At 46.2% G+C, this 12,852-nt stretch overlaps 1 protein-coding gene across 1 annotated transcript; it reads right to left on the bottom strand.

The window, feature by feature from the left end:
- On the bottom strand, positions 5,196 to 10,143 carry DEFB124 (defensin beta 124). The gene is made up of 2 exons (XM_013983105.2): positions 8,671 to 10,143; positions 5,196 to 5,392 (listed from the first exon to the last, which is right to left on the bottom strand). Exons 1-2 carry the CDS (start codon positions 8,942 to 8,944, stop codon positions 5,244 to 5,246), a joined length of 423 nt encoding a protein of 140 aa, XP_013838559.1. The 5' UTR covers positions 8,945 to 10,143; the 3' UTR covers positions 5,196 to 5,243.

Genomic DNA, 12,852 nt, shown 5'->3' on the forward strand with positions numbered 1-12,852 from the left:
AATCATTCTGGTGCTGTGTATGGCATCCCATTGTGAATCTAATTTGCATTTCCCTGATACCTAATGATTTCGAGCATCTTTTCATGGGCTTATTGGCCATTTGTGTACCTTCTTTTGTAAAATGTCTGTTTAAATATTCGCCCACTCTAATGTTAGATTGTCTTTTTCTTACTGACTTGTAGGCATTCTTCATATTCTCTGGAAATGAGTCCTTGGTCAGATATATTCTTTGCAAATATGAACAATAGCTGTCCAAATTAACCAAGAGAATTCCTCCTTGAGCCAGAGGCTGCATGAGCAGGAGAGGGGAATTGTCTCAATCCCCATGCACCAAAAGTACCTGGCAGGGAAGACGTCACACTGCACTGCATGATTCTGCTGCACAGAGATCTTTATCTTTCATAAAAATGCCCCCTCGACATAACGAGTCATCTCTTTTGGTTATCACCGGAGGAAGATGGTGTGCCCCATTGATGGAGGAGAGCTTGCTCTCTATGCCAGTCCCCAGAAAGGCAATTTCCTGAGCCATTTTCAAGAGTAATTTGGGCCATAATTTGTCATCTGGCTCTCAGACTTAAATGTAGACCTCAGAGTGGCTCTCACAATAAACAGTTCCACTCAACACTGTGCTATGGAAAACCCAGGTTGGGAAGGGGGTGGGGCGAGACCAAATCCCACTCTGACCTCCGACAATAACCCTCACTGTAACTTTACTCTGGTCCTTTCTTGAAAGCTCAAAGGGGCCCACCTGATCAGCAGTATGAGAAACTCCTCTAACCTCTACTCTAATCAGAGAAACTCTGAGGCATGTGAAAATACATATATATTTTTTATCTGAGTACTGTGTATGCACACACCTTTTTAATATATATAACTTTTTTAAAAATCATATAAAACATATATATCCATTCTGACAAAATACATAACAGAAGGTAACAGGGATTATGAAAAAGTGGTGAATATTTTGAAGCTCATCTATGTTTGATTTCCCCACAATGTGTTCTAAGCATATTACACAAGTTATAAAAATTGGAAGTTTTTAAAGGAATGTCAGGAGGCATCTTAGTGCTAAAAATCTTGTTTTGGAAAACTAAGCACATATGGAAATATTCATGATACATTGATAAGTTAAGAAAAAAGACACGAAAAATGTAGAGTTTGATTCCATTTTATTTGTAAGTCACGTTTTAGGTATTTTTTTAATTGTGGGTATTTATGTATAGTGAAAATACTGATGACTTTTGCCCTCTTATTTGTGCTTTTCTGTTTTAAGTTTTCTCCAATGAACATGTATTACTTTCACAGTTAGGAGGGGAAAAAAACGTTATTTTAAAAGTACAAAAAGGGGAGCTTCTGTCGTGGTGCAGCGGAAACGAATCCAACTAGGAACCGTGAGGTTTTGGGTTCGATCCCTGGCTTTGCTCATTGGGTTAAGGATCCAGTGTTGCTGTGAGCTGTGGTGTAGGTCACAGATGCAGCTGGGATCTGGTGTAGCTGTGGCTGTAGTGTAGGCTGGCAGCTACAGCTCCAATTGGACCCCTAGCGTGGGAACCTCCATATGCCATGGGTGTGGCCCTAAAAAGGACAAAAGAAAAAAAAAAAAAAAAAAGTACGAAAAAGATGAGCATGGAAGACAAAATCAAGTCCAGAGGATCACAGTGGAATCCCAACTTCCCATTTACTAGATATATGAATTTGCTCAGCTAAGAACTCCACTTGCCTTATAGAAAAAGGTGGAATAATAATACGACTGTGAGAATTAAGTGAGACAATGCATGTAAAGCAGTTGGCCATAACTAAAGTCTAGCCGATACTATTATTATCATTCGCTCAGCCATTCAGTGAGCCTGGGGAATGTTTGTGCTCTGAATAGTACTTCGGAGCACCTATGCAGAGCAAAAATTCCTTCCCTTGCATCCCCCCTCCCCTGCTTGGCTCTCCATGTGCACCTCCAGTGCCATGGATCTCCCTTCTTCCCAAAGCTTCCCCTTCACACATTGCCTCTCCTACCAATAAGTGGTTCTGATTCTACCTCAGAAATAGCCTTGATTTGAGATCCCAAGATTCAAGTCCAAGTCCTAGTTCTGTGCCTCAGGAGCTGTGTGGCATTAGACAAGTCACTTTCTGTCTCTGGGCTTGGGAGCCTCATCTGCGAAGTATCTTGAGGAATCTTCCACTCTAGAATTGCCTTGTCTCCTTGGCTTGTTAGAATGTAGGAGGTTGGATGTAGGCTTATACGAAGATCTGTTAGGAAGCTAGATGGGAAATAGTCCTACATAGGTGAGGATTAAGCCTCCGAAAACCATCTCATCTGTTTTGTCTTGTTTCAGCCCTCGGGACAAGGAAATGCTGCCTCTGACATGACTGAGAAAATCACTTCTGTAGAATTCCCACCAAAAATTCTAAAGCTGGGGAGTTCCCTCTGTGGTGCAGTGGGCTAAGAACCTGACTGCAGTGGCTTGGGTCACTGCAGAGGTGAGGGTTTGAGCCCCAGCCTGGCGTGGTGGGTTAAAGGATCCAGTGTTGCAGCAGCTGTGGCTCAGATTTAGTCCCTGGCCCAGGAACTTCCCTATGCCATGGATGAAGCTATTTAAATAAATAAATAAATAAATAAATAAATAAAAATGTAAAAAAAAAATTTTTTTTAAAGAGCTAAAGCTGGAATCAATCATAAGGAAACATCAGACAAACCCAAACTGAGGGACACTCATCAAAACCACCAGCCTAGGAGTTCCCGTTGTGGCACAACGGAAACAAATCTGACTAGTATCCATGAGGATGAGGGTTCGACTCCCCTCCTCGCTCAGTGGGTCGGGGATCCAGCGTTGCCATGAGCTGTGGTGTAGGGAGCAGAAGCAGCTCGGATCTGGCTTTTCGGTGGCTGTGGCGTAGGCTGGCAGTGTAGTTCAGATTCAAACCCTAGCCTGGGAACTTCCACATGCCACGGGTGCAGCCCTAAAAAGCAAAAAAAAAAAAAAAAAAAACAGCCTGGATGCTTCAAAAACATCAGTGTAATGAAAGACCGAAGAAATGCTCAAGATTCAAAGAGATCAGAGAAGCATGACAACTGAATGGAATGTGTGACCCAAGGATTTTCTTTAAAGAAGAGACAGTAGAATTTTGTTAATGTTAACATCCTTATTTTTATCATTGTACTATGGTTATATGAGAAAATGCCTTTGGGAGTTCCCTGGTGGTACAGTGGGTTAAGGATCCAGTGTTGTCACTGCTATGGCCCAGGCTGCTGCTGGGTTTGATCCCTGGCCCAGGAAGTTTCACAGAAAACTTCAGGCCAGGAAGAAAGAAAGGAGAGAGAGAGAGAAAAGAAAAGAAAAAAAGAAAAGAAAAGAAAGAAGGAAAGAAAATGCCTTTAGGAAAAATCCACTGAAGCATTTAAGTGTAAGAGTATTATGTCTGCTACATATATTAGTATATTCATATATAATTATGTGTGTGTGTGTTATGGAGGAGGAAATGAAAAGGTTAAAGTGGTAAAATATTAATATTTGGGGAAGCTGCTTGTAAATTAATGATACTTCCAAAAAACCAAAAAATTGGGGGGAAAATTTTGGCACTATTTTTTCATAATTTTGAAAAATCTGAAAATCCATGGAGAAGGCCAATGGGGTGTTTTCTTGCTCAGTAGTGGTAATAGTGACTGCAACAGCTTTCGTTGGCTGAGTACTTATAAAGGGCCAGGTGATCCCATCTGACCCCACAGCTACCCCACAAAGAGCTGTCATTTCGCCCATCTTGCGGAGAAGGATCCTGGCATCAGACGGGGGGAAGGGACTCGCCCCAGTCACACAGCCTGTGGCCTGCACGTGGCAGAGTATGCACTTGAGTCTGTCTCACGCCTCACTTCTAGAAATCATCACCAGCGTCTCTGCAAGAAGGTCACAAACTCCCTTGCTTTCTGTCCAGGAGCAGGAGAGAAAACACAGCTTCTTTATTCTTTGTAAAACAACTGAGCGGGGAGGGGTCTAAGCGCAGAACTAAATTTAGCTCAACCCGTTTAATTCAACAATTTAAGCAGTCTCTCGAGGTTTCTCAAGTTCTGAGGGACTTGGTCTCTTTGGTCCAACCGCTCTCCTCTCACTGCTCCTCCCAGATACGGCGGCTGGGGTCAGGGGAAGGAGGCTTTGGGGTTTTTTGTTTGGGGTTTTTTTTTGGGGGGGGGTAGGTTTTTTGAGGGGGTTTTGTTTGTTTTTGGGTTTTGTGTTTTTGCTTTTTAGGGCTGCACGTGCAGCGTATGGAAGTTCCCAGGCTAGGGGTCAAATCGGAGCCACAGCTGTCAGCCTACACCCCAGCAATATGGGATCCAAGCCGAGTCTGCAACCTACAGCACAGCTCATGGCAACACCAACTTCTTAACCCCCTGAGCAAGGCCAGGGATGGAACCCACATCCTTATGGATACTCGTTGGGTTCTTAACCCGCTGAGACACAATGGGAACTCCCAGATTTCTTTTGATGTGAGAAATACAACCCTACACGTTGTTTCCTATTTTTTCAGCCAAGAAAAAAGACTTGGTACAGGGCGATCAGAATATATGTCTGTCTACCTACCTCCTGGACCATGCTCAGGTCTCCCTTGCTGTCTCTACAGGTCCTTGCCCCCCAGGGAGATGCAGATTTTTCTTCTATCACCCCTCCCTGCTTATGTGAAAACTTGGCTTTCATAAAATCCTCATGGTCCTATCCACCTGGGCAGTCTTTTGAAATACTAAAATAGGAGATAAAGGAACACAGAAAAATCCTTTCACTCTCAACAGGCCCTGCCTTTTGGCCCAAATGCACTATTTCATTCTGAATGCCAGAAGTTTATTATGAACTCTATTATTACTAATTATTATTATTATTAACTGTTGCTATCATTACTATTCATTCATTATTAACGCTACCTCTCTTTTTGCATGCCTCCTATAAACCCCTAATCTCCTGATATTATTATAATTATCCCCATTTTTATGGATGAGAAATGGCTTAGGGAAGTTGAGTGATTTTTCCAGAGTTGGATAGAGTGAAAGCGATTCAGGCTGAACTGGAACCAGTTACAACGGTCATTCATGCCCACTCTCCTCGAGCCCCTCACTTCTCTCCATTCACCATCCCTCCAGCCCTCCCACTCTGAACTTCCCTCACCCCCCAGCCCAGCCCCCAGGGGTGGCAAGGCAGTGACAAGAGGAGACAGCTGACAGCTCGTGTTTTATTGGAGAGCAAGGGCGCCGGCCCCAGAACCAGCTAAACATTTTCAATCTTGGCCATCTTGAGTCCATAGGCGAGACAGCACAGGGAGGCATCCGGGCACAGTTGCATGTAGGCTTCATGCCTCGTGCAGTAAGGCCGGCAGGCCCCTTGGCCCTTCCAACACCGTTTGAATTCACTCCTCCCTGTGCAGGGGAAGACCCCGGGTCACAGAACCACCCAAGGGTTGCAGGTTAGATCACAGATTTAACCACAGATCAAGGTCACAAGTTAGATCACTAACCACATGTTAAACCATTTGTTAGACTCTGGTCATAGAACAGCCCTCAGGTCATAAGTCAGGCCCCAGAACAAGAACTCTGGCCACAGGTCAAGGTTTAGACTAGAGGTAACAGGCTAGACCACTAGTCATAGAGAAGACAGCCAGTTACAGTTAAGACCACAGATCAGTCCAGGTTAGCCCACATGTCACAGGTTAGACCACTGGTTACAATTTCTAACTATGGGCCACGAAAAAGGTAAAGCTTTGGGTAAGTAGGTCCTATAGTCCCTCCGAGGGTCTTTGATCACAGCATGAGGTAGGACAGCTGTGTCATTTATTCATTCAACAAACATGGGTCATTTATTCATTCAACAGAGATGGATTTCTAGCTCAGGATAACCCAAGGCCACTCTAAGCACTGTTCTTTTTTTTTTTTTTTTTGTCTTTTTGCCTTTTCTAGGGCCGCTCCTGCGGCATATGGAGATTCCCAGGCTAGGGGTCTAATTGGAGCCATAGCCACCAGCCTACCCCAGAGCCACAGCAACACGGGATCCAAGCCACTTCTGCAACCTACACCACAGCTCACGGCAACGCCAGATCCTTAACCCACTGAGTGAGGCCAGGGATCGAACCCGCAACCTCATGGTTCCTAGTCAGATTCGTTAACCACTGAGCCACGACAGGAACTCCATCTAAGTACTTTTCATAACAAGAGTATATAATTATAGTTGGTCTTATTATAATCCCAGTATATGAGTAGGGAAACTGAGACAAAGAAAGGTCACACAACCATTAAGGAGCAGAGCCAGCATTCAAACCCACACCATCTGGCTCCAGAGTCAACACTTGTAAACCATTATACAAACTGCATTGTGCACACAGGGAGCTGCTTAATGTTAGGATTTAGTAAAGGAATTTCTAACTATGGGCCACAGAAAAGGTAAAGCTTTGGGTAAGTAGGTCCTGTACTCCCTCCGAGGGTCTTTGATCACAGCATGCAGTAGGGCAGCTGTGTCATTTATTCATTCAACAAACATGGGTCACTGGGAGGACCACAAGGGACAAGATGGCCATGGTTCATGCCCTTAAGGAGCTTCCAGCTGACAGGGAAGTAGCTTAAAAACCCAGGCAAATAAATACCATAAGCAGACTTGAGGTTAAGCACCCTAAAGTAAGTGATCAGGGTGCTATGATGTAATGAGGGCAGGTGTGTGAAGTAAGGAATGAGCAGGACCACTTAGGCCTGTTAACAGCAATATTTCCAGGTATATAACGTGACCAAGCAACTCAGAGGAACTGGGGCTAAGTGGGAGGTGGAGGGAAACTTCCCTACCTCTTCCTGCATTAACAGGGATCCCAAGGAATCCTCACCCGCTGCTTTGGGCTACCCATACATGTTATTCGACCGTGTCAAGGTCAAGAATCTTAGAATAGTACAGAACTGGCATCTAAATCTCTATGAGGCAAAGAATCCACTGAAAAAGGCGTGTAGAGCAATACTTAAGGGTGTGGTGAGAACTCAGCTCAGATTCCCCTGAGTCCAAATCCCCGCTCTGCCATCTCGCAGCTGAGTAACCTTGGCCTCCGATTCTTTGTCTGCACAACTCTCTTTCAGAGGGCAGTTACAGGAGACTGAATCACTTTAGCACAGTGCCAATACTCAACAAATGGAAAATGAGGTTATGGGAATGGGAGCTTAGAGAGTTGGAGCAGCCAGGGCTCATTCTAGGTCCACCCCTCTCTTTTTTCAGATAAAGAAGGGAAGGGACTCACCCAACGTCTCCTACCCAGTAAGTGGTGGGTCTGGAACCAGAACCCGAGATCTTGATGCCCAGGTGAGGGCAGTTCCTGTAACAACTGCTCTTAACACACCATCACATGGTAACCATCCAACAACCCTGAGATACGGAAGTTATTTTTGCTCCTTTATGATCTGCTATCCCCTCCTCAGATATTGAACTTTGCTCTCCCTCTGCCCCACTTTTTTTTTTTTTTTTTTTTTTTTTTTTTTTACTTTTCAGGGCTGCACCCATGGTATACAGACGTTCCCAGGCTAGGGGTCAAATCTGAGCTACAGCCACCAGCCTTCACCACAGCCTCAGCAATGCAGGATCTGAGCTGCATCTGCTGCCCACACCACAGCTCACAGCAACGCTGGATCTCCGACCCACCGCGTGAGGCCAGGGATTGAACCCACACCCTCATGGATACTAGTCAGATTTGTTTCTGCCGCACCACAACAGGAACTCCCCCTCCACTTTTTTTCTTGGGCTCCCCACTCCGGCCTGGCTGGCCTCCTCACTGCTCCTCGAACACATCTGTCACCTCCTGCCTCCCTTCTGCCTGCATGATCTCCTCTGTATTCTCACCGTCCCCAGATCCCTGCTCAAACTCACCTCACATAAATATCTGACATTTCCTTCAAAACAGTCCACTGGGGAGGAGGAGGGGGCAGGTGAATAACAAAACAGGTTCAAGTTGATAACTGCAGAAGTTGGGTGAGGGATACATGGGGGGGTTGTATTATTTTTTTGATTTATGTTTGAAATTTTCTAAAATAAAAAGGGTTCATTTAAAACTCACCCTATTCTCTATTTTTGCATAAGTTTACATTTCTCCATAATAAACACTTTTTAACTTGCCTCGTTCCTCATATTATTCTCTCTACTTTCATGTATACTTGAAATGCTCCAAAATCTTTTTTTAAGCAGCAGAGGCCTTTCTTGCCCATGCCCACCAGCTCTTCCATCGCCCCCCTCCACGTACCTGACACACTAACCCCTTGCTTTTATTGTTCTTAGCACCTACCTCTGCCTAACACATTATACCTTTATTTGGTTATTTTCTGCCTCTGCTGACTGAAATATCAGCTCCATGAAAGCAAGAATCCTGTTTGCTTTCATTTGCTTTCATGGCTTGATTCCCAGAAATTATAATAGTGCCTGGCACACAGCAAATATTTTTCTGATGAATCCTTGTGGAGTGAATCGCATCTTAAAGATGAGGAAACTGAGGTGCGGGCTGATTTAGCAACTCGCTCTAAGCTGCCCAGCAAGTCAGTGGTGAGGCCAGAATTTAAATGTTGGTCTAGGCCTCATCTGTCCCCCAGAAGCTGAGAACATATTCCTCATATTTACACACACACACAACACACAACACACACACACATACACACACGCACACGCGCACGCATGATGTTACCTGGTGGCACATGACCCAGGACCAGGAGAGCCACAATAAGCAGAAGCAGCTGTGTCATGGCCACAAGATCTGGAGAGGGGCTGCTGGGGAGAACACAAGAGAAGAGGAACCAAGCAAGCTGAGCCCTGCTGCTCGGGGCCCAGCCTTTATTGGGCTGCAGATCAAGGCAGGAACGTGGGCAGCAGGAGGCCCAAGGCGGGGTCAGAGGCCCTGTGGTCCCAAGGATACAGCTGGACCTCAGCCAGCTCTGTGGGGAACTGATCAGCCATACCATCCGGAGGTTGCTGAGCTCTGAAGCTGGGGACAGAATTTCCTGAAGCAGTGCCTAGGGTCAGAAACTGGACCTCTTCTCCACCTGAGGGGGTGGGGAAAGCCTTAAATTTGGAGAGACCCAGTTCAATGCCAGCATCTCCCTCTCATCACTGTGATACCTTGGACAAGTCACGTAGCCTCTCTGAGTCCCAGGCTGTCATCTAGGAAATAATGACAAGCCCTCCTTGCAAATATCCACGGAGGTTTCCTTCTTATGCTAAAGACGTGGGACCAGAACTCTCTTATGCACTCAAACAAGTCTGTACGGTTGACCTTTGAACAACATAGGGGTTAGGAATGCACCCTCAAGAGCAATCGAAAACCCACCTATAACTTGTAGTTGGCCCTCTGTATGCACAGTTCTTCTGTATCTGCAGTTTCACATCTGCAGACTCATCCCACCATAAATCATGGGCTACTGCTGTGTTTACTATTGAAAAATCCTTGTGTAAGTGGCCCTGCACAGTTCAAACCTGTGTTGATCAAGGGTCAACTGTATTTAGCCATCTTCAGAAAATGAGAAGAGTGATAATACCTGCCTCACAGAAAGTAATGGGTACCTAGCTCAGTTAGGGGATCAAAGGAAATAACAGAATGGTTCTCAAAGTGTGGTACCCAGACTAGCAAGCAGCAGCAATACCAGGGGCTTGTGAGAAGCACATATTCTTGGAGTTCCCATTGTGGCTCAGTGGTAACCTGACTAGTATCCATGAGGACACAGGTTCGATCCCTGGCCCTGCTCAGTGGGTTAAGGATCCGGCATTGCTGTGAGCTCTGGCGTAGGTCACAGATGAGGCTTACATCCTGTGTTGCGTGGCTAGGGTGCAGGCAGGCAGTTGAAGCTCTGATTTGACCCCTAGCCTGGGAACTTCCATATGCCACTGGTGTGGCTCTAAAAAAGAGAATAAAGAAACACACATTCTCAAGCTCAGTCCAAACCCACTGAATAAAAAGATCTGGGGGTGGGTTCTGGCAAGCTGTGGTTTAACAAGCCCTGCAAGTGATTCTAAGGCTCCATTAAAGTTCGAGGACCACTGAGATAACATGGGTACAAAGCTTAGAACAATGTCTGGTAGGAGTTCCCATCGTGGCTCAGTGGTTAACGAATCTGACTAGCATCCAAGAGGACAAAGGTTCTATCCCTGGCCTTGTTCAGTGGGTTGAGGATCCAGGGTTGCTGTGGCTGTGGCGTAGGCCGGCAGCTACACATCTGATTTGACCTCTAGCCTGGGAACCTCCATATGACGCAGGTCGACCCTAAAAAGCAAAAATAAAATAAAATAAGAACACAGTGTCTGGTACACATGCATCTGAGTTGCATCTTGAAAAATGAGTAGGGGGAAGAGAGTATTCCAGGCAGAATGTGCCTGAAAGAGTAGGGTATTGACCAGAGCAAGGAGTTTGTTGGGAGAGATTGGAAATGAACTTGCAGACGAGAGAAGCCAGAATACCATAGGTCTTGAATGCCAAGTTCAGGCTTTTGTATTACAGAAAACTGAACATGGTGTAACCTGTTCAGATTTCAGGGTCTTTTTTTCTTTTCCTTTTTTTTTTTTTTTTTTTTTTTTTTTTTTAAGGGCCGCACCCACGGCATACAGAGGTTCCCAGGCTAGGGGTCAAACTGGAGCCATAGTTGCAGGCCTACACCACAGCTCACACCACCAGATCCTTAACCATCTAAGCGAGGCCAGGGATCTAACCCGTATCCTCATGGATCCTAGTTAGGTTTGTCACCACTGAGCCGCAGTGGAACACCCCAGATTTCAAAAGACTGAATCAAAAGACTGAAACCCAAAGTATAGAGGTGACTTGCCTAAGGCCATATAGAAATTAAGCTGCAAAGCTGGGACTCAGAGCTGTCTCACTCCCAGACAACGCTGCACCACTCATAACCCATCTTGTAGGTGGCAAAGGGAAGCTTAGAGGGCCAAGCCACAGCAGGAAACCAGGTGCTGAGGGGGTTCAGCCTCTGCCCAAAATCCTGTAGGGGCTGAGTTAGTCCACCAGGCTGCTGCGGGAGCTGCTCTGAGCTAGACACCTGGGCCCCCTCAGCCATGACAATGAGCCCCTCCCACAGGTACAGCACGGTCTCCATGAGGCCCACGCACACACCTGCCCTTGTCCTTCATAACCTAAAAGGAAGCATCCTGGAGTTCCCGTCGTGGCTTAGTGGTTAACCAATCTGACTAGGAACCAGGAGGTTTCAGGTTCGATCCCTGGCCTTGCTCCGTGGGTTGAGGATCCAGCGTTGCCGTGAGCTGTGGTGTACGTCGCAGACATGGCTCAGATCCCATGTTGCTGTGACTGTGGCATAGGCTGGTGGCTACGGCTCCGATTGGACCCCTAGCCTGGGAACCTCCATATGCCATAGGAGCAGCCCTAGAAATGGCAAAAAGACAAAAAATACAAATAAATAAATAAATAAATAAATAAATGGAAGCATCCTGCTCAAAGACCCATGGATGGCCCAAATCACCACTTCTCTACAGCCAACTCCTCCTCTGTACCAAGGTCACAGTATCTATTTTCTCTTCTTATAGGCCTGGTAAGACTTGCTGAGGTGGGAGGGGAGTGGGGATGCTGGGCGGGAGCACAGACTTCGATAGAAAGCAACAGTAGGATTTCCCTGGTGACGAAGCAAATTAAGAATCCAGCACAGTCATTGCTGTGGCTGGGGTCACTGCTGTGATGCACTGTGGTATGCTGTGGTGTGGTTCAGTCTCTGGCCCAGGAGCTTCCATGTGCCCTTGGGGGCAGCCAAAAAAGAAGGGGAAGGGGGCTGGCAGGGAGTTCTGGTTGTGGCTCAGTGGATTAAGAACCTGACATAGCGTCGGTGAGGATGCAGATTCCATCCCGGTCCTCGATCAGTGGGTTATTGCTGCCATCTGAGGTATGTCACAGATGTGGCTGGGATCTGGCATGGCTGTGGCTTAGGCCAGCAGCTGCAGCTCCTAGTTTAAATCCTAGCCTTGGAAATTCATTCTGCAAAAAAAAAAAAAAAAAGCCAGCAGGGCAGAGATCTGAGTCCCAAGCCAAGTCAAACAGCAGTTTGTACATCCTCTTACTGTGGCATCAGGATTAAATGAGCTAATAATCCAGGCAAAGTGTTCAAACCATACCAGGCACAGGAAGAGTTGAGTAAATAATCATCAAGGAGGCGTTCTTTCAGGCACAGGGCACCCCTAGCTGCATAAACGCTAGCATTTGGTGAATGATTGAATTACAAATGAATGAATGAATGAATGTTGCCGCCAAAACATTCTGAACTTTTTTTTTTTTTTTCCTATTTTGGGGCCGCACCTTCAGCATATAGAAGTTCCCAGGCTAGGGGTCAAATCAGAGCTACAGCTGCCAGCCATAGCCACAGCAACACAGAATCTGAGCCATGTCTGCGACCTACACCACACTTCAGGACAATACCAGATCCCGGACCCACTGAACGAGGCCAGGGATCGAACTCGAATCCTCATGGACACTAATGGGATACTTTCCGCTGCGCCACAGAGGGAACTCGCAAGACATTCAGAACTCTTCGGTGCAGACTTCCTGGGACCCCTCTGCCACCTCTCAAAATTAATTCCCCATCCAAAGCAGAGTTTCTCAAAGCGGGGTCTATGAACTCTGCACCAGACTCAACTTGCATACTTGTTTAAAATGCAGATTCCCAAAACTCTCGGCCAGGGCTGCTGAATCTGCCTCTCTTGCAGGCTGGGACCTGGAATCTGAATATTTAACAAGTTGCCCAAGCGTTTTTTGTGAAAGCTAAAAGCTGGTATGCCCCATTGCTGGAAAGGATAGATGAGAATGCAGAGGGATCCGGACTCAGGAATTCTGAACCCCCATCCTTCCCCCCTTTCGCCCCCCCAACCC

The sequence above is a fragment of the Sus scrofa genome, chromosome 17 (assembly GCF_000003025.6).
Source record: "Sus scrofa isolate TJ Tabasco breed Duroc chromosome 17, Sscrofa11.1, whole genome shotgun sequence".
Classification (NCBI taxonomy): Eukaryota; Metazoa; Chordata; class Mammalia; order Artiodactyla; family Suidae; genus Sus; species Sus scrofa.